This window comes from Muscardinus avellanarius (assembly GCF_963383645.1).
Source record: "Muscardinus avellanarius genome assembly, chromosome: 2".
NCBI classification, from domain to species: domain Eukaryota; kingdom Metazoa; phylum Chordata; class Mammalia; order Rodentia; family Gliridae; genus Muscardinus; species Muscardinus avellanarius.
Window position 1 is genome coordinate 6,898,289 of NC_137787.1, and position 26,291 is coordinate 6,924,579.

Below are 26,291 nucleotides of genomic sequence, written 5' to 3' on the forward strand. Positions count from 1 at the left end.
TACTAGTATTCCAGGCATGCACCATCCCACACAGCTACAGCATTTGTATCTCTCAGCAGTTTAGAAACGTACACTGTGTTAATTACTCTTTTCACCATGCTGTACAGTATATCTCAAAGAGACCTTACTCTTGCTGTCTAATTGAGGCCTTGTGCCCTTTGGCCGTTGTCTGCCGTTGCCTCCGCCACTCAGGAGAGCCTGTTTTACTGTGGGCATTGTGGTGATGTGTTGTTAAGACTCTAACTAGGTTATTTTTCTCAGAAGAGTTACGTTGCATTCTAAGAAGCCCTTAAATTATCTTGGCTCTGGACCCTGTGGAAGCCTCATTTGAAGCTTTGGTAGGGTGAGGCTATGCAGGTTTGTGATTCGTGTTAGGAGAGGAGATAGCTTTTAGTCCTGGGCATGGGTTTTCCTCTTTTTGTTTGGGGGGGGGGGGTACCGGGGATGGAACCCAGAGACATTGTACCTTCGAGCTACATCCCCAGCCCTATTTTTTTAGTCTTTTTAATTTTGAAGCAGGTCTCACTGAGTTGCTCTCAAATGCTGGGATTACAAGCGTGCGCCACCATGCCCGGCTTATGGGCTTTCCTCTTAAGGCAGGGAGGGCTTGGCTGGCTGTGGCTAAGGGCAAAATTTGGCCCACTGCTTGTTTTGGGTCCTCCAAGTTAAGAAGAGTCTTTACATTTCTAAATAGTTTTTTTTAAGGTTATGTAAGCCCCCGTGTACTGTCCTTAGTTCCAGATCTAAAATACTTCTAATCTGATTGTTTGGGAAAACATGCCGTGCCCTTCTACACTGGCAGGACTTGAACCCCGCATTCTCTGTACCCGGCAGAGGCAGTTCTGCTCCGCTACGGGACCTCCTCGCTGTTCCTTCTGATTCCTGTGGTCTCGGACTGTCCATCTGCCGGTTAGGAGTGAGCCAAGGACTGGGGGCAGGAATTTAAACCGATGGGAGCGGCTTTGTGGAATTCTTGTCCTTCACTTCCTAGCCTCTCTGACGCTTTCAAATTCTGCCTCGCGCACAGAGTGAGAGCAGTGCCTCCTGCTCCCTCGGTGCCGTGGCGTGCTGTGGCGGGAAGGGGCCGCGGCTCCCTGGGACAATCCCCCTCCCTCTGGGGGATTGTGTCCACCCCTCTTCAAGCTGCAGTCACTCTCCAGACAGCCGTGCTCATTGTCTTCAATATAGTGTTGATCGTTTTTTCTCTTTTTTTTAAGGTTACTAAGTTACTGAGGGCCTCGCTATGTTGCTGAGGCTAGCCTCAAACCTCTGCTTTATAAATTAACACTAGAGTGGAGAATTCTGGGAGATAACTTTGGGGGGTACGGGGCGGGAAGCCAGCTTTTCTACCTCCAGGCTACACTCCCAGACCTATTTTTTTTTTTTTTTTTTTACTTTATTTGGGAACAGGGTCTCACTAAGTTGCTGAGAGCCTCACTAAGTAGCCGAGGGTGGCTTCGAACCTGTGCGATCCTCCTGTCTCAGCCTCCCAAGCGCTGGGATTACAACCGTGTGCCACCACGCCCGGCTGAGTTTGTCATTTTTATCAGAAAGATTAGTCTAACAAAAGCTTTCTGCTGTTACTAGGACCAGTCAGTACTAAAGTTTGAGTCTTATAAGAATTCATCTCTGCCAGGCGTGGTGGCGCACGCTTGTAATCCCAGCATTTGGGAGGCTGAGACAGGAGGATCGTGGTTCGCGGACAGCCTCAGCTACTTGGTGAGGTTCTTCACAACTCAGTGACACCCTGTTTCAAAATAAAAAAATAAATAAAAATAGGGCTGTGGATGTAGCTCAGAGATAGAATGCCCCTGCGTTCCATCCCTAGTGCCGGAAAAAAAATTCATCTTTAACTATCAAAGAATAATGATGTACAGAAAGTTTATTACTCAAAATTTTTAAAGTATTGCTACTTACTTGACCCTCCCCCCCAATTAGCTACAAAACTGTTAGCGATCTGTTCTTATATCGAGTGTTAAAAATATTATCTTTGGAGCTGGGCAAGGTGGCACACACTTGTAATCCCATTACTTGGGAGGCTGAGACAGGAAGATCGAGGATTCGAGACCAGCCTCAGCTACTTAGGGAGGGCCTCCACAACTTAGTGAGCCCTGTTTCAGAATAAAAAAGAAAAATAGGGCTGGGTGTATAGCTCAGAGGTAGAAGGCCTCTGGGTTCACTACGCAAAAAAAAAATTATATATATATATATATATATATATATATATATATATATATATATATATATAATTTGCTCTAAGCCCTTTGGTTTGTGATAAAATAATACTTTTGATTAGAGCGTTGACATTACCACTGATTACTTTCTTTTCAAGAGGAAATTGAGCAAATCCCTTTCCACGCTGATTTATGAGGTAAGTAGATGTTAAGTTAAGCCAGGCGCGTTTGTGGATAACATACTTGGGTGTGGCCTGCGGAGGAGGGTGCAGGCTGCAGAGAAGGTGGCGTGAGAGCAGGAGAGAAGGGCGGGGGGGGGGGGGGCGCTGGGGCAGGACTTCAGGTCTTTGTTTTTCTCCTAATCCTTTAGCAAGAACCTGTGAAGTAAGTCTTGGGGATTGTGACTTAAGTCTTCCTATGTTCTGATTTCCTGAACTTACCTATCAGTTCCTACAGCAGGCAGCATTAATCTAGTTAACGATAAGTGGTATTTTAGGCTCATAATTACTTCTTTACCCCCAGCGTCTGTCTGGACCAGTTTTCACACTCTCTGAGAGTGGCGCGCTCTGCTAGTACCATTGTTTGCTGCTTTGTTTACATCACTTTTGAGTATTGCAAAAGTATTTCTTCTACCTAATCTGTTTTATTTAAATACTTTTTTAAAAAAAAAAAAACATTAGCAAGGTATAATTAAAATACTTTTTTGAATGTGGCATGGCAGCTATACCCTTTGATATAATTATTAGACTGCTTTACAGAGTTCTTTGATTTTTGTGAAATGTCTTTTTATGTTTTTCTTCTCACAAGCCAGCCCAAAAATAAAAATGAAGTTTAAAAAAATCTAACCACAAGTGTGGGGATGCAACTCAGTGGTAGAGCGCTTGCACTCCTAGCATGCATGAGGCCCTGGGCTCAATCCGTAGTACCAGAAAAAAGAAAAAGAAGTCTAACCACAAGAAAGCAAATATTTTTAATGTCTTTAAAAAAAAAAAGTTGCCAGGCGTGGTGGTGCTCGCTTGTAATCCCCATGCTTGGGAGGCAGAGACAGGAGGATCGCACAGGTTCAAAGCCAGCCTTGCTGGCCTAAGAGACCCTGTTTCCAAATAAAAATATAAAATAGGTCTGGGAGTGTAGCTCAGAGGTAGAAGGGTTCCATCCCCAGTACCACCATAAATAAATAAATAAATAAATAAATAAATAAATAAATAAATAAATAAAAATAAATAAATCAGTAAGTAAATAAATAAGTTTACTAGCCTAGTAATTGGTTTTTGTTTGTTTCTGTATAGTTCCTGCAGCTCCATTCTCAGATATTTCTTCTCAGCTCAGATGGAAGTTCAGTCAGTCTACTGAAGGACCAGTCTCTCCAGGCTGAGCCTAATTTCCAAAGTCATGAGCAACAGATTTTCCAGACACTGGCTGCAGAATCCCCGGAATTAAATGGTAGCACTGCCTGTCCCCACTGGTTTGATATAAATGACTCTGAAGTGCAACCCATCAAGGAAAAAGATATTGAACAGCAATTTCAGGGCAAAGAAAGTGCCTACATGTTGTTTTACCGGAAATCCCAGTTGCAGAGACCCCCTGAAGGTATGGGGAAAAAAAATGTTCCTATTAATGACTTTATTTTTTATACATATTTTTATTGAAAATAAGTGGTATACATTTAAACTATACTTGGTGCCCTCTCCCCCACCCCATTTTCCCTTACTCCCCTCTCGCCAATGATTGTCCAGGGTAACCATGCCATAATCATTCTTTTACACATATTCGGATGTGGACCCTCATTAATTAAGCTCAGCCTTCCTCCTCTCCTATCTTTCCATTCGGACTTTGCTTGCTGAGATTTCCTTTCCATTATCTGGAGTCCCTCTGGTATCCCCAGTGCTCCCTAGTTTGGGCATATTAGAGGAAACATATGTCCCTTCTCTTTCTGTGCTTGGCTGGTCTCACTTAACATAATGCTCTCCAGGACTTTCCATCTTCTTGCAAATGGTATAATTTTGTTCTTCTTTATGGCTGAGTAGAATTCCATTGTGTGTATTTCCCAGAGTTTTGCAATCCATTCATCTGTTGATGGAGGCCTGGGTTGGTTCCATATTTTGGCTATTAAGAATTGTGCTATGAACATAGGTATGCATATGTTGCTGTAGTTCTCTGATTTCAACCCCTTTGGAACAATACCCAGGAGTGGTAGAGCTGGATCATAGGGTGGATCTATTCCCAGTTTTCTAAGGAATCTCCACACAGATCTCCATAGTGGCTGAACTAGTTTGCACTCCCAACAACAGTGTAAAAGAGTTCCTCTTTCCCCACATCCTCGCCAGCATTTGTTGTTATTTGATTTCTTTATGCTTGCCAACTCTGACTGGGGTTAGATGGAATCTCAGTGTAGTTTTGATTTGCATCTCCCTAATGGCGAATGATGTAGAACATCTTTTCATATCTGTAGGCCCTTTGTATCTCTTCTTTTGTAAAGTGTCTATTCAGTAGTGTCTGTTCAGTTCAATTGCCCATTTCTTGATTGGGTTGTTTGTTTTGCTAATGTAGAGTCTTTTGAGCTCTTTGTATATTCTGGATATTAGCCCCCTATCCGAGTGGTGGCTGGTAAAGATCTTTTCCCATTCTGTAGGCTTCCTCTTTAGGTTATTGATGGTTTCCTTTGATGAGAAGAAACTTTTTAGTTTGATGCCATCCCACTTGTTAATTCTTGCTTTAATTTCCTGAGCTTTGGAGGTTTTGTTGAGAAAGTTACTACCTGTGCCAATATGTTGTAGTGTTGAGTCTGTGCTCTCCTCTAGTAGCTTCAGTCTCAGGTCTAATTTCTATGCCTTTGATCCATCTCGAGTTGATTCCTGTGAATGGTGAGAGGTAAGGATTTAGTTCCATCTTTCTACAAATGGATAGCCAGTTCTCCCAGCACCATTTGTTGAAAAGGCTGTCTTTTCTCCAGTGTATGAGTTTGGCCCCCTTGTCAAAGATTAATTAACTATAGGTGTGTGGATTTGTTTCTGTATCTTCTATTCTAATCCACTGGTCAGTGTACCTGTTATTGTGCCAGTACTATGCTGTTTTTACTACTGTTGCTGTATAGTATAATTTGAAGTCTGGGATTGTGATGCCTCCTGTGTGATTCTTATTGCTGAGGATTGCTTTGGCTATTCTGGGTCTTTTCTTTCTCCATATAAAGTTCATGATTGATTTTTCTAAGGCTATGAAGAATGTCGCAGGTATTTTAATGGGAATTGCATTGACTCTATAGATCACTTTTGGCAAAATGGCCATTTTGATGATATTTATTCTGCCTATCCATGAGCATGGGAGATCTTTCCATCTTCCAAAGTCTTCTTCAATTTCTTTCTTTAATGTTTTATAGTTTTTGTTGTAGAGGTCTTTTGCATCTTTGGTTAGGTTTATTCCTAGGAATTTTATTGGTTTTGAGGTTATAGTGAATGGAATTGTTTTCTTTATTTCTTTCATTGTGGATTCATTGTTAGCGTAAAGAAAAGCCACTGATTTCTTTAGGTTGATTTTGTATCCTGAAACTTTGCTGAATTTGTCAATCAGCTCCAGAAGTCTTTTGGTTGAGTTCTTTGGGTCTTCCAGATAAAGGATCATGTCATCTGTGAATACGGATAATTTTAATTCCTCTCTTCCTATGTGAATTCCTTTGATTTCCTTCTCTTGTCTTATTGCTGCGGCAAGAGTCTCAAGGACTATATTGAAAAGGAGTGGTGATAGTGGGCATCCTTGTCTTGTTCCTAATGTTAGAGGAAATTCTTACAGTTTAGTATCTATTGCTATGATGATGTGGTTTTTGTTCTTGGTTCTATTTACGTGGTGAATATAACATGTATTGATTTGCGTATGGTGAACCAGCCTTGTTTTTCTGGGATGAAATCAACTTGGTTGTGGTGTATTATTCTCTTGATATGGTTTTGAATGCTTATAGCTAGGATTTTGTTTAGAATTTTTGCATCTATGTTCATTAAGGATATTGGTCTGTAGTTTTCCTTTCTTGAGATATCTTTATTTGGTTTGAGGATTAATGTGATACTGGCCTCATGGAATTTGGGAGAGTTCCATCTCTTTCAATTTCCTGGAACAAGTTATGAAGTATTGGTATTAGTTCTTCACTGAAGGTTTTGTAGAATTCAGCTGGAAACCCATCTGGCCTGGGCTTTTCTTTGATGGAAGAATTTTTATCACCATTTCTATTTCTTTGGTTGTTGTTGGTTGGTTTAGGCTTGTTATGTCCTCTTGGTTCACTTTAGGTAGGTTAACTGTGCTTAGAAATCTATTAATTTCTTCCATGTTTTCTAGTCTATTGGAGTATAAATTTTTAAAGTAGCTCCTGATAATCCTTTGAATTTCTCCACTATCTGTGGTGATGTTCCTTTTTCATTTATAATTTTAATAATTTGAGTTGATTCTCTTTTGTTTTTGATTAAGTTGGCCAGTGATTTATCAATTTTATTAATCTTTTCAAAGAACTAGCTTTTTGTTTTGTTGATTCTTTGAATTTTTTGTTGTTGTTGTTCTCTATTTCATTTGTTTCTGCTCTGATTTTCATGATTTCCTGCCTTCTGCTGGCTTTAGAATTAGACTGTTGCAATCTTTCTAGGTCCTTGAGTTGTGTCATTAGGTTCTTTACTTCGTGATTCTCTGTCCTTCTTATATGGGCACTCAATGCAAAAAACTTTCCTTCTAATACTGCCTTCATAGTGTCCCATAGATTTTGGTAAGTTGTGTCTCTGTTTTCATTTGTTTCCATAAATTTCTTTATTTCTTCCCTTATTTCCGCTCTTACCCATTTATCATTCAGTAGTGTATTGTTCAGTCTCCATGTATTTGAATAGTTTCTTTTGAGTTTCCTGTTGTTAATTTCTACTTTTATTTCATTGTGGCCTGAAAAGATGCAAGGAATTATATTACATCTTTTGAATTTTCTGGTGCTTTCTTTGTGTCCCAGGATGTGATCTATTTTGGAGAAGGTTCCATGGGCTGCTGAGAAGAATGTGTATTCTGTAGTTCCTGACTGAAATATTTTGTAAATGTCTGTTAGGTCCATTTGGTTTATAGTTTTCTTTAGTTCTAAAGAGTCTTTACTCAGCTTTTGCCTTGAAGATCGATCCAGTGGTGTGAGAGGCATATTAAACTCTCCCAGAATTATTGTATTTGGGTCTATTTGAGATCTTATGTCCAGAAGGATTTGTTTTACAAATGTGGTTGCACCCACATTTGGGGCATAAACATTTACTATCATTATATCTTCTTGGTGTGTTGTTCCTTTTAGTAAAAGGAAGTGCCCTGATTTGTCTCTTCTGATGTGTTTTAGTTTAAAGTCTGTTTTGTTGGATATCAGGGTTGCTACCCTGCTCTTTTTTGGTCTCCAATAGCATGGTATATCTGTTTCTATCCTTTCACTTTCAGAATGTCTTTGGCTGTAAGGTGAGTTTCTTGCAGACAGCATATATTTGGATTATGTTTTTTAATCCACATTGCCAGTCTGTGTCTTTTGATTGGTGAGTTAAGTCCTTTGATGTTCAGAGATGTTTTTGAAATATGATTTTTATTTTCTGTCATTTTGTGTTCTGTCTTCTGTTTGGTAGTTTGGTCCTTCTTATATGGCCCACTTATCAACTTCCTCTCTTCTCTGGTTCTGAAGTCTGCTTCTTTTTTCTTCATTATGGTTTATTTCTTTAAGAATTTTCTGTAGTGTTGGCTTTGAATTCATGAATTTTTTGAGATTCTGATTATCTTGAAATACTTATTTCTCCATCAGTTTTGTTTTTTTATTTATTATTATTTTTTTTGTATGGTGGTACTGGGGTTCCTAGAAGCCCTTCTACCTCTGGGCTACACTCCCAGACCTATTTTATATTTTTTATTTATTTGGAAACAAGGTCTCTTAAGCCAGCGAGGCTGACTACGAACTTGCACGATCCTCCTGTCTCCGCCTCCCAAGCGTGGGGATTACAAGCATCCATCACCACGCCCGGCTCTCCATCAATTCTGAATAGTAGTTTTGCTGGATATAGTAGTTTTGGTTGGAAGTTATTTTCTTCCAGGGTCTGAATCACGTCGTACCAGTCTCTCCTAGCATTCATGACCTGGGTTTTATAGTCTGGGGTGATTCTTATTGTTTTGCCTCTATATGTCACCCGTACTTTTGTTTTCACTGCTTTTAAGATTCCTTCCTTGGCCTCTATGTTGGTCATTTTGACTATTATGTGGCGTGGGGAGGTCCTTCTTTGATCTTGTCTTAATGGTGTTCTGTATGTCTCCTGGACATGAAGACCCAAGTCTCTTTCCATGTTTGGATAATTCTCTGAAATGATTTCTCTGAAGAGATTATGGATGCCTTTGGTCTGTACCTCTATCCCTTCTTTAATGCCTTTTATCCGTAAGTTAGGACGCTTCATATTGTCCCATATTTTCTGGGTGTTTAGGTTTTGCTGCTGTAATGACTTCTGTATACTGTTTTCAGTTTTGGATATCACTAACAGTGATATTCTACTTTCCATTTCATCTCATCTTCCAGAATTTCTTTCTATTGCTGTCTTCTTTTCATTTATTGACTCTTTCATCCCAGACCTCTTTCTGATTCTTTCTTAGTGTTTCTGATTCATCTTTCATCTCCTCTAGACTTGTTTTAAATCCTTTCATCATATTGTAGATCAAGATTCAGAACGGAACTCTCCTTCTTGCATTTCTTGTAGGTCAGTATTCATGACTTCTGTCATTTCTCCACTACTCCTGGTTCTCATATTTTCAAAGTTCTCAGGCCTGTTTTTCTGATGTCTTCCCATTGTTTTGTGGGTATTGTGTATAGTCCAGTCTTAGTAGTAGGGATTTAGAAGAGTCAACAGGTAAGCAGTACTTTTTCAAGTGGTAAGGACTGGGTGATGGTGACATAGCTAGGGTGATGGGTGCAGGAGTCAGGTAAGGTAGAGGATATAATTAGGTTGTGGAAGAATTTAAGTATAATAGGGTTGAATCAGGTTGAGAATGGGAGAAGGTTAGATAGTAGGACTCTTGTATTTATTAGAATGTTTAAGTATGGAGATGTGAGAAACTTTGTGTGTTAAACAAAGAGATACAGTTAGGGGACAAAGAGAAAGTTTTGAAGGAAGATAGTTGATAGTCTAAATTTTAGACTTTTGTAGAGGGAGTGGGGGGAAGGAGCACACACACACAAACGGATAAAGTAACAAAATAAGGTAGAAAGACTATTATACATCAAATATAAACAGCAACATCTACAATACAAAAATGGACCGCCAAGAGAGAACGACAAGGGTTAAGAATGTAAACAGGATAAACATAAAATAAAACGAACTGACAACCATGTAATATGAAGTGAAAGATCCAAACAAACAAGAAACCCAAATAAAAGTAAAAAGGAGAAAAAGAAAACCCCCCAAAAAAAACGAAAACCAAAAAAAAAGAAAACCCCAAAAACAAAAAAAAAACCCAAATAAAACAAAAATCAGCAGAAAAAAGAAAAAAAAGGAAAGGAAACAATCCTATTTTACTAATATACGTTCAGGCTTGGCTTTGTCATTCAGCCAGTGTGGGCCTTTGTTGTAAGCTGCCTTGGTATAACTTTCTTATATTTCCCTTTATTTTTCTTTGTTTTGTTTTGTTTTGTTTTGTTTTTTGCCTCATGATAATGTTCTCTGATCAGTTGAAATATCTTTGCAGCACTTCTTGAGCCAAGAGAGCTCCTACCATGGAGATCATTGATTATTTGAGGCTTCTAATAGTTAAAAGTACTTTTTAATTGAAGCTGTTAATGGGAATAAATCAGTAAGACTTGATCATTTCCCAAAGTGTCTCAAAAATAAAAAAAAAACCCAAGTCGGAAAGCTTTTTAAATTGAAACATATCTATGATTAGAGATGAAAAGAAAGTTCTGAGAGAATGAGAATAGTGATTATTTTTATAAAGAATAAGGATAAAGCAGTTTCAATTTGCATGAAAATCAAAGGAATTAACTCTCTAGATCTGAAACAGTTACGTAACTCTGCTGTTAACCAAAAGGGCTCTGTATTTTCCCAGTGGGTTATGGGGATGTGGTAATGGTCCTGATAAAAGTATTGTGGATTAGAATGCATAATTATAGAAATACATATTAACAGAAAAATAATGTCTTCAGATAGACTATGAGTCTTTTTCACAAAAATGATTCAAGTAAAGTATGAGCACATTTGGAATATGCCCAAAATTGACAGTTTCCAGTTAGCTTAGGAATTGAATAAAGGTTCAACCAAAAAAAATTTTTTTTTTTTTTTGGTGGTACTGGGGCTCCTGGAAGCCCTTCTGCCTCCAGGTTACACTCCCAGACCTATTTTTTACATATATACTTTTTGTTTGGAAACTGAGTCCCTTAAGCCAGCGCGGCTGGCTTCGAACCTGTGCGATCAATCCTCCTGTCTCTGCCTCCCAGGCGCGGGGATTACAAGCATGCGCCACCACGCCCGGCTCAACCAAAATCTTGATGGACTTTTGGGGATGAAGGAATAGAACTTTACAAAATGATTCTAAAATTCAACTAGAGAAATAAAACCATTAAAACTGAATAAGAGAATGCTGAGGAGACATTTATGGTATCAGTGAAAACATATTCATAAAGTTAGAGCAGTGAAGAGCGTGTTGATGTCAGAAGGTAGACAGATCGTGAAATAGAGGGTTAAACCCAGGATTTGACCTGAGCACAACAGATTTCAGTCCTCGGTGTGGTAGCATTTCAGATAAGTGGAAAAGTGGTTAATTATTGAGTAAGTATTATTGGGAAGTTGATTTTTTGCTAAGGCTATAACTAAAGCATTTTCTTCTATTCTTCCAATCAGTTAAATGAAACTATAGTGCTTCTGTGTAAAAAAAAAAAAAGCCTTAAAAATCTGTATTATTTTGAAACAGGGTCTCACTGAATTGTAAAGGGCTTCACTAAGTACCTGAGGCTGTCCGTGAACTGTGACCCTCCTCTCTCAGCCTCCCAAATGCTGGGATTATAAATGTGCACCACTACACCTGGCTTACTCCTTATTTTTAAACAGGGTCTGAGTTGCAGAGGGTCTCACTCAGTGGCTGAGGCTGATCCTCCTGTCTTAGTTTCTCAAGTACAGGGATTACAAGCGTGTACCACCACACCTGGCCTAGTAATTTGATTTTAAGGTAGAAAAGATCTTTCCAAGCTTAAAGACAAAGAAATAAAAAGATTATGGAAGTGATATAAACCTGAGATGACACACTAATAGAAAATAGTAAAACAAATGACAAATTTTATTTTATCTGTAGTGTACTCTTACATATATCCCATGGTATTCAGTAGTAAATTGGGAAAAGTTTAAAAGTACTGCAGAAAAATAATAATTCATGTGCAAAAGAAGAAATTCCTACTTCTTCAAAAAAATGTTTACCCCAATCCATAATCAGAAGAATTTTAATCAAAACAGCAGTTAAGATGCTGCTTTTCACACCACGCCATGTATTTCTGTGAGTCTGTTCTCAGCAGCTGATACCTCCTCTGCAGCTGTGGGTGTCTGAACTAATGCAGCCAGTGTGGGTGTGCGTTTAAATGCCTTGAAACCGTCACACCCCTTAATCCAGTAACTCCCACAAACTTGTCTTGAGGTCAGCAGTATCACCTTTTATGTTTAAAGATGTTTGTTGCCACTGTTATTTTATAATAGTGCTTAGTTGGAGACTACCTTAATATCTAACTGAAAAATATTGGTTAGATTAATTATGCTACTTATAAAATAGGCCACTATGTAATCATTTATTGAAGACTATGGAAAAATACAGTAAATGAAATGAAAAAGCAAGTTATGAATATACTAAATATAATCTCATTTTTAAATAAAAAGTAAATGTGTGTGCATGTGTGCACACTTGTTTTATTTTTTTATTTATTTTTTATTTTATTTATTTATTTATTTTTTTGTGTGTGTGGTACTGGGGTAGAACCCAGGGGCTTTTCTACCTCCGGGCTATACTCCTAGACCTATTTTCCATTTTATTTGGAAACAGGGTCTCACTAAGTAGCTGAGAGCCTCACTAAGTAGCTGAGGCTGGCTTCGAACCTGTGCGATCCTCCTGTCTCCGCCTCCCAAGCACGGGGATTACAAGCATGCACCACCACGCCTGGCTTGCATGCTTATTTTAGAAGTGAGATTACAAATAATATGGTACATTTTAAAAAATAATTTTCAGAACTTTTAGAATAATCTGTTGCTACATGTATAATCAGGATGAAAATAATTGGTGTTCCATTCAAAAAGCATATTTAAAGAGGGTTAAAGAAATGGAATTCTAGCTTGGCTCTTTCATTGGTTCTCTTTGTTTCTCAACTGGGGACTGAGATCCAGAGGACACCAGCCTGCCCCCGCTTGTTAGTTGTGCCATCCTGACTCCAGCACAGTCCTCCCCCATGCATGCTGCCTTTCAGCAGACATCTCATTTAGTCAGCACAGTAATGACAAGTTTCATTCACAGCCCTCGCCAACCCAAGGTACAGGATCCCTGGTCACTTGCTGAAAGAAATGGACGCCGCCAACATTGAGCTGCAGATGAAAAGGTAATTTCAAGTTACTTTTACAGGTTGAATAGTCTTTCTGGGAAATATAGATCTAATTTATACTTAAGCATTTGATAATAAAAAAACATTTAAGGGGAAAATAGTTCACTAGTTAATTCCAGCGTGTATTTAGCTGTTAAGTTTTATAGTGAAGGTATCTTTTATTTCAAAATGATTCCTGTCTGTGAAAGTGAACTAAACAATGACATATAAAGAAGTAACCATTGTCCAGTAGGGAGTGAAGCCTGAGAAGACTGGAGAGACTGGCAGCACAGAGTTGGGCCGAGTGAATCGTGTCCTAGCCTGGCCACGTATAGTCCTTTGGGTACAAAGACAGCTTCTCATTAAAGCCACCCTCATTTTTAAGTAATTATGATGAACTGACATAGTGACAGAAGACAGGAGTGAGCTGATTTTCAAAAGGAAGGAAATATGGGTTCTAGAAACTGCCGAGTTTAGTGTCGATCTTGGGCAAAAGCCTCCAGTGGATTCTTAAACGGGTGGCTTCTGTTACTTGGTAATCTCAATAGTCTCTTTTGGGGCCTTACCTTGGTCCTGAAGAGCAGGGTCAGAGGGTAATAGGTGGGGAAATGGATGGTTCTGTGGCCTCCTTGTGGGCCCAGGGGGCTGATTATGGAGCAGGGATGTATTCAACGTTTTTATCATGGACCTGGAGCTGGGAGAAAAAATCGAAAGTACATGCATGACACATGAGGCCAAAGGAACTCTCAACAAAAACCAAGATACTGAAAAGACAAGACCAGAGGGAGACATCTTACATGCAGAAAATAAGCTGCATGAGTGGTCTCAGCAGTTGATATTTAAAAACAACACTTTTTAAAAGCCAGGTATGGTGGCACACTCTTGTAATCCTAGGACTTGGGAGGCTGAGACAGGAGGATTGCAGGTTCGCAGCCAGCCTCAGCTACTCAGTGAGGCCCTGTTTCAAAATAAAGAATGAAAAATAGTGCTGGGGATGAGCCTAAAGATAGGATACCCCTGGGTTCAATCCCCAATATGGCAAAAACTAAATAAATAAATAAATAAATAAATAAATAAATAAATAAATAAATAACAGAATACCCATGCCAGGCGTGATGGTACACTCCTGTAATCCTGGTACTTGGGAGGCTAAGACAGGAGAATCGTAGGTTTAAGGACAGACTCACAAGTATTGAGACTAATCAACCTAGAGAGACTCCTGTTTTAAAATAAAAATAAAATCGGGCATGTTTGTAAGCCCAGTACTTAGGAAGCTGAGACAGGAAGATCACAGGTTCGTGGCTAGCCTCAGCTACCTAGTGAGGCCCTCCACAACTTACTGAGACCCTGTTTAAAAAATATATTAGAGCCGGGCGTGGTGGTGCACACTTGTAATCCCTGCGCTTAGGAGGCTGAGACAGGAGGATCGCACAGGTTCGAAGCCAGTCTCAGCTACTTAGTGAGGCTCTAAGCAATTTAGTGAGACCTTGTTTCCAAATAAAAATAGAAAATAGGTCTGGGAGTATAGCCTGGAGGTAGAAAGCCTCTGGGTTCCACCCCCAGTACCACACACACACACACACACACACACACACACACACGCACACAAATATATATATTAGATAAGATATATATATATATATTAGATAATAATATATATTAGATTATATATATATATATATATATTAGAGCTGGGCGTGGTGGCGCACGCTTGTAATCCCTGCGCTTGGGAGGCTGAGACAGGAGGATCATGCAGCAGCTTAGTGAGGCTCTCAGCAGCTTAGTGAGACCCTATTTCCAAATAAAATATAAAATAGGTCTGAGGATGTAGCCCAGAGGTAGAAGGTCCCTGGGTTCCATCCCCAGTAACACACACACAAACACACACACACACACACACACACACACACACAAACACACAAACACACAAATAGGGCTGGGGCTATAGGTCAGAGGTATGAATGCCCCTGGGTTCAATCCCCAGTTTTACAAATAAAACAAAATAAAAATAAAACTGGGCTGGAGATAGAATGCCCTTGAGTTCAGTCCCTAGTTAAAAAAAAAAAAAAAAAGACAATACCTTGAGGGGTTTCGGTTAGCTAGTACCAGTGTCCTTAATGTGGCCATCCAAAAAAGAATACCCAGGCTAAGACAGGAGGATCAAAGTTCAAGGCCAAACTCAGCAATTTAGCAAAACACTGTTTCAAAAAATAAAAAGGGCTGGGAGTATAGCTCAGAGATGGAATGTCCTGGATTCAATCCCCAATACCAAAAGAAAAAAAAGGAAAAAGAAAAGAAGTACATGCTGTCACTGTCTTTGACTACATTAATAGAACTGTATGTAAAGGGCTGAGTCCTGGTGACGACCTCATTCCAGCTCTACTGGTCAGACCGCCTAGGGGAACAGGTGCAGCGTCAGAGGAGCCGCCAGCACAGGCTGCTGCCACGGACATTGAACCTGGGGGTGTACATTCAGAAAGATGGAGCAACCTTAACTCTCTTGGGGGAGCCTGAGGAAGCTGGCAGGAGTGAGGGTGACAGGAGTCAGTAAATCTTCCTCAACAATTACGTGAGCAAGTGTCCAGCATTTGCCCACAGCCATAATGGAATCTCGGGATTGGAAGCTTTCAAGTGTCACTGTTTGTTCAGAGAAATAGCACTCCAGGTAACCTTTAGAATGCTGGTGGTCGTCATGCTGAATGTTTGCTATCTATTGAAAATCTAAAATGAATCATTTGGGCAGAGGGAAGAAAAGGGTGTCGCTTAGGAGAACTTATTTGTATTGTAAATCGAATATTTTTGGTATAAGATAAAACACATTGTTATAAAAACATAATATTTGCGTATTTTTATGTCTCTTTGAAGGGCAGAATGGGATTCTGCAAACAATAATTTTGAATTGCATCTTCACCTGGGCCCACATTATCATTTCTTCAATGGGGCTCTGCACCCAGTAACCTCTCAGACAGAAAGCGTGTGGGATTTGACCTTTGATAAAAGAAAGACTTTAGGAGACCTCCGGCAGTCAATCTTTCAGGTAATTTAGCCTTACTTCCCCTAATTGAGACATTAAGGTCTATTTTGAGCTGGCTTTTCCATTTCATCTTATTTAGGTTACATCTATTTTTCAAAGCTTCTTAGAAAAATCCCACATTTCCATTTCAGAGAGTGGGGCCTAATGTCCCTTCTTTGCTTGTCAGTCTTGTACAGAGGCATTTCTGTGCACTTACAACGGCTTTTCAGGGGACGAATGGGACCTGGTGCATTTATTTGGGGGCCAGAAAGCATATAAAGTTTCCTCTTTCATGGAAAGTAAATGAAATGGAGTTGTTTCCCAAAGAATACAAGAAGATAAAGTTGAACATACACTTAAAACCAAGAACCATTCAAATAAAAGCAACTAATTTTGTACTCTACAGTAAAGAATAGTATTTATTTATTATTTATTTTTATTTTTTTATGGTACTGGGGGTGGAATGCAGAAGCTTTCTACCTCCGGGCTATCCTCCCAGACCTATTTTATATTTTATCTGGAAACAGGGTCTCACTAAGTTGCTGAAAGCCTCACCAAGTAGCTGAGGCTGGCTTCGAGCCTGTGCGATCCTCCTGTCTCAGCCTCCCAAGTGCGGGGATTACAAGCGTGCGCCACCACGCCCAGCAAGAATAGTATTTATTAATATGATGTTTTTGAGATGCTGGGAATAGAACCCAAGGTCTTGCACATGCTAAAATGCTAGGTAAGCAGTCTACCCCTGAGCACTTAGCCCTAATAAGAGTGCATGTGTGTGTGTGTGTGTGTGTGTGTGTGTGTGTGTGTGTGTGTGTTACTGTATACCTCCAACCCAATATTTTTTTGAAACAAGGTCTCACTAGATTGATGAAGTCTCACTACTTGCTGAGGCTGGCCTCAGACCTGAGATTCTCCTTTCTCAGCCTTCCAGGTACTGGGATTACAGGCATGTGCCACTGTACCTGGCTCTATTAAGACTCTTAAGTGATGGAAAATATCTACTAGTTTGGAGTTTAAAACAGACACTGCAATCATCATCTGCAAACCAGTGCTCTTTATTTTACTCACAGTCCTTTGGCCTCATGAGGGCAAGCTAACTCCATTTTAAAGATGAAGAACCGGCGATGTAGAGGCCGGCGTTGCGTGTGCCGGGGTCGCTAGTGCAGGCACCAGGCCACAGCACGGGCTCCCTCCGCTTCACCTGGTGGCCTTTCCCCCACTGCTTCCTCATCAAGGAAAAGGGAAATGGGAAATACAGATAAGCTTCTGGGGTTTTGTCCCACAATAACCTAAATACACTTTCTGGACAGTTGTATTGCTTGCCATAATAGCTTTCTATTTTCTTCTACCAAGAAAAGGAAACCAATTTCTTTTTAACATTAGTTTGAGTGTTATTTAAATGCTGGGTCAGTTCAGGATCTTTAAAGTTGTCTAATATTTCTGAACTTTGGCAGTCTCAGTTCATTTCTGAGCCAGTGCCAGCAGCGCTGAGACAGTTGGCTTGGGGATCTGAGCCTGGCGAGGGTGACTTTCAAGTGGAAGAGACCTTGTTCGTTTTCCTAAGTTTTGCCTCACCCTGTCTGCTCTGGTGTTGCAAGGTCCGTCTCTGTGACTTAGTGGTGCTGACTCACTGAATGAATCACTGTGAATACCAACTGTCTCTTTAAGAGAAGAATACTGCAGTTTTGTAAATGAACAATGAGGTATGAGTGACTTTTCCAGGTCACGCTATTGGAGTGAGATACCACAGTCCTCAGAATTGCAGCAGATATAGAAATGTTAAGGTGGGCCTTGCTGCTGTGTGTGTGCGTGTGTGTGTGTGTGTGTGTGTGTGTGTGTGTGTGTGTGTGTTACTTGGTATTAAACTCAATGGTGTTCTACCTCTGGGCCACACCCAACCCTGTATTATTTTTTATTTTGAAACAGAGTCCCACTAAGTTGCTAAGGACCTTGCTAAGTTGCTGGGGCTGGCCTCTAACCTGTGATCCTCCTGTCTCAGCCTCCCAAGTACTGGGATTACAGGCATATGCCACCCCATGCCCAACTGAGAGGTGCTACTTTTAAATTTACAATGGAGACCTTTCTTTCTGGTGTAATAGAGTATGAATGTAGGCTGAAGTCAGCGCTGATTAAACAAAAAAGCGTAGCTCTTTGGACAGAAATTCCTAGATCGGCCTGTAAAATTCTCTAGATGGTTGTTGTATTGTTAGGTTATTATTATTTTTTTTGTGTGTGTGTGGTTCCTGGGTTGAACCCAGAGGCTATTGTGTTCTTTATGTGTGCCAGAATCCTTTAGTGAGTACCAGATCAGATCGATCATCCGTGGACTTAGGTCATTTCATGGGAATGATGCGAACTGCCTTATTTCCAGTCTTCTGTGTGCGATGGGGATGAGTACTCATTTGCTTGCCCTCTGTAAATTTGCACAGCACTGGTCTTCTCAGATGTGGAAATATTCATGTGTTGCTTTTCATTTTTCTCATCTCCAGCTCTTAGAATTTTGGGAAGGAGACATGGTTCTTAGTGTTGCAAAACATGTGCCAGCAGGACTTCACATTTACCACACACTTGACGGTGAGATAAATTGAAGACATAGCCACTCAGTTTATGTATTTTTATTTCTGTGGTGTTGACCTACTACTTCCTACACCCCTGCTGACGACTTCCCAGTGACATAGCTTACCATCACATGGTCAGCTTTCAAGAAGTAATTCATCTGATTTATAATGTGTCCAATTTATAGAAGGTGTGAAATCTTAACATGGAAATGTTTTATGTTTTCTGAAACTAAGGCCATCTTTCTAAGAAAAACTTTGTAATTTTTTATACCACAAACTATTAAGCAAAATAGTCTGAAACCATTTGAACCTTCTTTATGTGGCTTTATTTTCTACTCAATTCTCAGCTTCAGATTTTATGGAAAAACAAACAAAAGAACTTTGAGAGTTTAATAGTATTTTCTCTAAATAACAAGAACAGTGATAACAAGTAATAACAGTAGCATTTATTTTGGACTTCTCACTTAACCAAAATTCATTTCCCCTCATTTAATAAATGAGACACTGAAGCCAAGAGGCTTGAGCCAGCCAGCACTTACAGCCTGCGGTGACAGGCCTCCCGGGGCCTGCGCCCACCTCCTGGTGCCACACCGGGCACTCAGACGCACCACCACTGCGCTCCCACAGCAATGTAGCACCCTCTGAAAGTAAAAATAAGATGGCACAAAGTGACGGTATGATGAAGTGTTTATGTGCCGCAGCTTTCTGTAGCCAAACTGTTTTTGCTCATCATAACGAATGTTCTCACTGATACCTCCTCGTTCTAGAAGATGCGCTGACACTGAGGGAGGCTGAGCTTGCTGATGGGGAAGATATCTTTGTATGGAATGGAGTGGAGGTAAAAAGAAAAATTACTAAAGAAATATGATAATTTGGGGCTTTTAGAAGTAATGAAAATTTTTATCCAGCATATGCAAAGGCAGTTAGACATTAGAAAACCACTGAAGTGGCCCATACTTTTTTTTATGGTAATGGAGATTGAACCCAGAAGCATTCTACCTCTGAGCTACATCCCAGTCCTATTTTATTTTATTTTGAAACAAGATTCCACTAAGTTGCTGAGGCTGGCCACAAATGTGCGATCCTGCTGTCTCAGCCTCCCAAGTACTGGGATTACAGGCATGCACCGCCATGCCCAGTGTCGATCACATTTTAGCCCAGTCAGCGATGGTTGTTTGATAGAATGATATTTACTGAAACCTCTCTTGTGCCAGGCTGTGTATCAGATGCTGGATACAAGCTAGGTCAGTCAGTTTCCTTCCGGTGCTCAGAGTGTAAATAATGGCCCCGTATACACTGTAGTAGGGGTGTGTAGAGGATCCTCTGGTATTCAGAGGGCTGGGCCACCTGAATAGGAAATTAGGGAAGGGGGGGGCATTGGAGGAGCAGAGTGAGGAGCACCTCAGCTACTCCAGCCCATCCGTGATCCTTCTATATTTCCAAGGCCACATCACCATTCTGATAACTCATAAATTTCTACCTCCAGTCCAGATTTCTCTCCTCAGCAAGAAAAGATGGGTAAGAGAACCTTTCAAAAGAAATCTAAAGTTACTCCTCTGATACTGAAAAGACATTTGTGAAAATTGAATTCCACTTGGTTGGTGGATATTCTACAAAGATAGTCTTTTCCAGTTTTGATGTTAACTTGCAAATATAAGCTATAGTGGTGGTTGTCTTGATGCTGTTCAGGTTGGAGGAGTCAAGATTCAGACTGGCATTGACTGCGAGCCTCTGCTGTTAAATGTCCTTCATCTGGAATCAAGTGGCCAAGCCCAAAAGAGTGGGCAGTTGGTAGAGTCTCCACATGTCTTTCCAGCTAACGCAGAAGTGGGCACTGTGTTCACAGCCCTGGCAATCCCAGAAGGCATCATCTTGATAAACAGTGCTGAGTCTGCAGGTGAAAAGAACTGGACCACCATTGCCCAGGAAGACATGAAGAAGACCTTCAGGGAGCAAGGGCTCAGAAATGGAAGCTTGGTTCTCGTTCAGCCTCCTGACAGCGAGAACAGGTAAAAAGAAAAGAGGAATGTTTAAGTTACTTTAATTATAGCACCGTCCAGTAGACCTCTAAAGCTTTATTTTAATAATGAGAGTTAAATGCTTCTTTATTTCTAGACATTGTATTCTAAATATTGTATGTAGAGATATTTTAGGTTATACAACTTAGAGAAAAATATTGTAAAGTGATTTTCTAGTAAATGTGGTTACAAAATAATATAGGAATCCCTAGTTTTATAGACTTATGTGTGGTCTTAATTAATTAGCTGTAAAGCAAAATCTTACTAAATGAACTTTGACGAGCACTAATTCTAAATCTAAATGCAAGAGCCAACCATTGTAAAACATACCTGTAATTCTAATACTTGGGAGACTGAGACAAAAGAATCACAAGTCAAAGCCAGCCTTAGCAATTTATCAAGATCCTGTTTTTAAAACAAGATTAAAAAGGCTAGAGGTGTATCTTAGAGATAGGATACCCCTGGATTTAATCCCCAGTACCAAAAAGAAAAGTAAAGGCACAGTCTCACAACAAAGATAATTCCTGAAATTATTTATGAGGAAGGCATTAAGATCATGGCTAGATTGTTTCTGGGTACTTTGTTACTAAGAGACTGATAAAGGAATTCAGTTTCTTCATATAGTCCTTGGTGTGACTCTAAAGAATTTCCCAGTCCCAAATAGGCCCTCTTGGCTCCTGGAGTCACTTTTGAAGCTCAGAGACGCCATACCTCCCGCTTTCGTTACTCCTGTACGTACTAAAACCCTTCCGTAGTAGGCGCCCCATGTAGAAGCAGAGCCCTGGTGGACTGAGTTTGTAGATTACGTTTATCACTGTCACTCCTTTGGAACGGTGTTTTGCAGATGTTTCCCTATCTTGTTTATAAGAAAGTTTGTTACAGATTCCACCACTGTTGGCATCTGGAGACTTGCCTTTTCTACTGAGCTCAAATTATTATTTTGAAGGCTTTTATTTCTGAATCATAATGGAGATGAATAGCTGTATCCGGCTTCCCCCTCCCTGATGTTAAAGATTCTTTGTAAACCTCATTCGATGGCTCCTTGCTAGTCTGTGCTGACACGCTGCTTGCTGGAGTGTGATCCTGAAGGAGGCAGCAGGATACAGTGAACAAGGGCAGGGACACGGGAGCCCGCTGCCTGGCTTGTTCCCAGATCTGCCACCTGCTGACCTCAGCAGGTCATTTCATCAGTGTCTCTCTGAAATTAGGGGTGATAAGTAGTGCCAATTTTGTAGAGTTCTAAGAACTGAGAGAGGTAAGTGCTCGCAGAGTGCGCACTGCAAGTGCTAAGTGCTTTAATTAACATCATCACCATCCAGTTTTTCCTCTAAACTAGTCTGATAGGAAGTATCTTCTGTTATAATGAGGACATGTGCGCACGTACGCCTCTCCCATCTTGTACCCCTTTACCATGTATGACTATAATGTACAAAAGTCTGTTATAATTTGGATTGCTAACTCCAGATGGTGACCAGAGAATAACTGAAATAAAGAAGAGAATTGTGTTTTAGGGCTATGATGTGCTAGCCCGTTCTTTCTTCCGTCTGTAGGAAAAAATTGTTAGAAAAACTCTAGAATGGAAATACAAATACATAAAGTATATGGCATTCCTTAGATGTGGCACCTTGTGCAGTGTCAGTCTGCATGACTCTTTTGGCTGCTCTGTTGTTAAAGTTAAATCTGACTCCCGCGAGGTGGGCCTTGGCACTCTCTTAAAGCCCTCCTAAGAAGCCCACAGCTCTTCAGTTGTAGCAGTTCTCCTTGCGCACTGGCACAAGTTATTTGTGTAAGTCAAAGTGCGTTTGAAAGTCTTGAATATAGACTTCCTGGACCACGGCTTAGCGTCATCCTAAAAAGGTAGCTGACTCTTACAGAGACAACTCAGTAAAGTACGATCGCCTTTAGTGACACTAAGGGACACTGCAGAGGTTTGGAGGCAGTGCCCAAGGAAAAGGACTGGTTTTCAGATCCACAAAATCGTCATACAGTGACACGTTCTTAAATGTCCTTCTACCTTTACCTACAGTCTGTTGCCCAAACAAGGAAAATGGATCACTGGTATGAATGAGATCAGCTGGCTCCAAGTTAAAAATTTATGCCAGATAGAATCTGGAGAGAAGGACGTTAAAATATCCGCCACTGTCAACACAGTAAGTAGACGGCCATTCAGATTTGGCTAACAGCTTTTCAATTCGTATAATTTTTATCTAGAAAGCAATATTTTAGTCTTTGAGAATAGTCATCTTAGTAGACTTCTAAATATTAATAAATCAACCTTTTATTAACATTTGATGATTACCTATTTACTTGTATTAGCCTTGGGCCTATTCCAAAAAAATATGTACCTTTTTTCTAACTCTAAAGCCTAGAATGTGGGAATTACCTATTTAATTAGTTCATGGAATCCTCTAGCTTTGATAAATATAAAATGCTATTTTCAAGGGTCCTTTGGTTCTTTCTTTTAAAACTGGGTGTACAGCCGGGCGTGGTGGCGCACGCTTGTAATCCCCGCGCTTGGGAGGCGGAGACAGGAGGATCGCGCAGGTTCGAAGCCAGCCGCACTGGCGTAAGAGACCCTGTTTCAAAAATATAAAATAGGTCTGGGAGTGTAGCCCGGAGGAAGAAGGGCTTCCAGGAACCCCAGTACCACCAAAAAAAAAAAAAAAAACTGGGTGTACATAAGTTATAAGTATGTGTATTGCTTTGTTTCTATGCTGTGGGTTTTTGCTTTTGTTTTTAAAGTTTATCTTAAATTGCTCTATATTTTACTCTGTTCTCTATGAAAGGCCAACTGCTCTTTTTTTTTTTTTTTTTTTTTTTTTTTTTGGTGGTGCTGGGGTTCCTGGAAGCCCTTCTACCTCCGGGCCACACTCCCAGACCTATTTTAACATTTTTTTTTAAATTTGGAAACAGGGTCTCCTAAGCCGCGCGCGCGGCTGGCTTCGAACCTGCGCGATCCTCCTGTCTCTGCCTCCCAAGCGCGGGGATTACAAGCGTGCACCACCACGCCCGGCTAGGCCAACTGCTCTTAAAACAGATTCCTCTGGTTTTCAATTTGAAGACTGCGATAAGGATTTCCTTAAACATCATTTTAGGAAACATCTTTTATGCTTGTATAGACACAATGTATTAAGTTTTCTGTAACAAGTTACAAGAAACTTCTAGAATGACATTTTCTATATTGATATTATAATTTCCTAAGGTGTGCTGCTGTTTGTTGACAAGGTAGAAGGAGCAGTGTAGGACCAGTGACCCAAGCTGGGAGACCAGTTCTGAATGTGTGACATCACTTTTACTCCTGAATTTCCAACACTTTGTGCCCTAAAAGAAGTTAGCCTAAGCTAGACTCTAGAGAACCACATGAAATAAGTCATCTCCGTGGAAAGCTCAGTGGTCTTGGCTTGGTCTTTGCGCGTTTGTGTCGTCGGTGCTTTGACCCTGGGTGCTGTCCCTGGCGTGGAGGACGTGCCCTTGCCTGCGGTTCCTCCCTTTTGCTTTCATCAGCCGGGTGAGTGGGATGCGAGCTGAGCGTTTCCAGCCAGAACTGCAGGTGTCCTTCCTGTCCTACCAGTTTGGTAAAAATGTAACTAGTAAGATGTGTTGTGAGTTTTTGCTTTCAACCTTATAGAAGAATTTCGGGGCTGGGGGAATTTGTTCAAGTAGGCAGAAAAGTCAGGTAAGTGCCCTCTCAGTTGACCTCCATGTGCCTGTGCTGACAGTGTCGCCTCCTCCTCAGCTTCCACACAGTCATTGCTTTGGGTTTTTCCCCTCTCTTTTAGGTGGTGTTTGATATTCGAATTAAAGCCATAAAGGAATTAAACTTAATGAAGGAACTAGGTAATCATTTACAGTTGCTTTTTGGTTTATTTTTTAATTTTAAAAAATATGGGAAAGTACAGAAAATAATTTAGGGAAATCTCATACACCTACCACCCCAAGTGGACAAATGTTAACATTTTGCCATATATTTGTTTGAAACTTTATAACTAAAGTCCTCTATGTTCTCCTTACCGTGCTGCAACCAGTATATCTGATTTGAGTGGGCATCCAGTCCATTTATTCAGATTGTACTATACGCTGTAGTGCTGGGATTATAGTACTCCCAAGTACTGGGATTATAATTGTGCCCTACCATGCCTGGCTGAGATATAATTAATGTACCATAAAACTCATTTAATTTTTTAGGGTGTATGTATGTGTATTGAACCCAGAGATACTCTACAACTAGGGACTGACCCAGGGATGCTCTACAACTGGGCTGCATCCCTACCCCCTTTTTATTTTTTTGAGACAGGGTCTCACTAAATTACCAAGACTGGCCTAGAATTTGTAATCCTCTTTCCTCAGCTTCCTGAGTTTCTGGGATTAAAAGAAGGTATTTCTGTCCTGAGCTAAAATGTACTCTTCTTAAATGTATAATTCAGTAATTATCATGAAATACAGAGTTGTACACAATCACCGCAATCCAGTTTTAGAATATTTTCATCACTCCAAAAAGATTTCTTGGGCAGATATACAGAATTAGAATCACTGGGTCATGTAATAAATTTATGTTTAACTTTGTAAGAATCTGCTGTACCATTTTTCTTCAAAGTAGCCAAACCATTTACATTCCCACTAGCAATATGTCAGGGTTGTAGTTTCTCCACATCCTTGCCAATATTTGTTGTTGTACTTTTTAATTATAGCCATCTAATAAATGTGAACTGATAAGTTTATCAGGAATTCAAAATCAATATATAGAAATATATTATATTTTTATTTACCAGCAACAAAAACAAAATGAACAAGGAAATTAAGAAAACATAATGGAATAAAATATCACAGAATATCAGGGACTATAACAAAATATGTGCAAGATCTACACATTGAAAGCTAGAAAACATGCTACAAAAAATTAAAGAGACCCGAGTACATGGAACAGCATGCCACATCCCAGAATCAGAAGACACATATTAAGATAATTCTCTCTAAATTGCCTCATAGATTCTGTATATTCTTTCTCAGAATCCTAGCAGCTTTAAGTTGATAGGCTAGCATTTATATGGAAATTTAAAATCCATAAGAATTTTGAGAGAGAAAAAAATTGGAAAAGTTACACTCTCTGATTTTTTTTTTTTTTTTTTTTTTTTTTTTTTGGTGGTGGTACTGAGGTTCCTGGAAGCCCTTCTACCTCCAGGCTACACTCCCAGACCTATTTTTACTTTTTTTTTTTTTATATATTTGGAAACAGGGTCTCCTAAGCCAGCGCGTGCGGCTGGCTTTGAACCTGCGCGATCCTCCTGTCTCTGCCTCCCAAGCGCGGGGATTACAAGCGTGCGCCGCCACGCCCGGCTACACTCTGATTTTAAGACTCAGTGTAGGTAGTGTATATGGTTTACAGATAGCCGCATAGAGCAAAGGTCAACAAATGGCAGCCTACATTTTGTTGTACTGCCAGTGAGTAGAGAATCATTCTTACACTTTTAGAGAGCTGTTTGAGGAAGAAGAGGGCTGGAGAAGTAGCTTGTGGGAGGCTCTGGGTCTTATCCCCAGAACTACAAAAAATTTAAAGATGAGGAAGACTGTAACAATAGAGATCATATGTGGCTAGTGAAACTTAAAGTATTTTAAGTGGAACTAAATCGAGAATACAGAAATAGGAATAGTCAACATACTAAGTTGACTTTGAACAAAGGTACCAAGCGCTTTTCCATGGGAAAATGTATTTTCAACAAATAATGCTGGATCATTTGGATATCTGTGCATGCAAAAATTAACCTCAAGCCGGGTGTGGTGGGCATGCGTGTCATCCCTAATAAACTGGACTACATCAAAACTTAAAATGTCTGTTCTTCACAAGCATTTGAAAAGCTGGGTGTAGGTAGTGGTGCACACTTGTAATCCCAGTATTTGGGAAGCTGAAACAGGAGGATTCGGGTTCGCAGACAGCTCCAGCGCCTTAGTGAGGTGCTCCGCAACTTA

The 26,291-nt window shown here is 40.2% G+C and overlaps 1 protein-coding gene across 5 annotated transcripts in view; it reads left to right on the top strand.

Moving 5' to 3' along the window:
* USP40 (ubiquitin specific peptidase 40) overlaps positions 1-26,291 on the top strand; it is a gene marked incomplete at both ends in the record, with an annotated part of 94,633 nt that overhangs the window by 36,569 nt on the left and 31,773 nt on the right. For all 5 annotated transcript variants that reach the window (XM_080690306.1, XM_080690307.1, XM_080690309.1 and 2 more), the window contains 8 exons: positions 3,464-3,764; positions 12,678-12,759; positions 15,607-15,778; positions 18,241-18,325; positions 19,077-19,147; positions 19,999-20,318; positions 22,354-22,477; positions 24,107-24,164. In XM_080690306.1, coding sequence (XP_080546432.1) covers positions 3,464-3,764; positions 12,678-12,759; positions 15,607-15,778; positions 18,241-18,325; positions 19,077-19,147; positions 19,999-20,318; positions 22,354-22,477; positions 24,107-24,164 — 1,213 coding nt within the window. The remainder of the gene's footprint in view (positions 1-3,463; positions 3,765-12,677; positions 12,760-15,606; positions 15,779-18,240; positions 18,326-19,076; positions 19,148-19,998; positions 20,319-22,353; positions 22,478-24,106; positions 24,165-26,291) is intronic.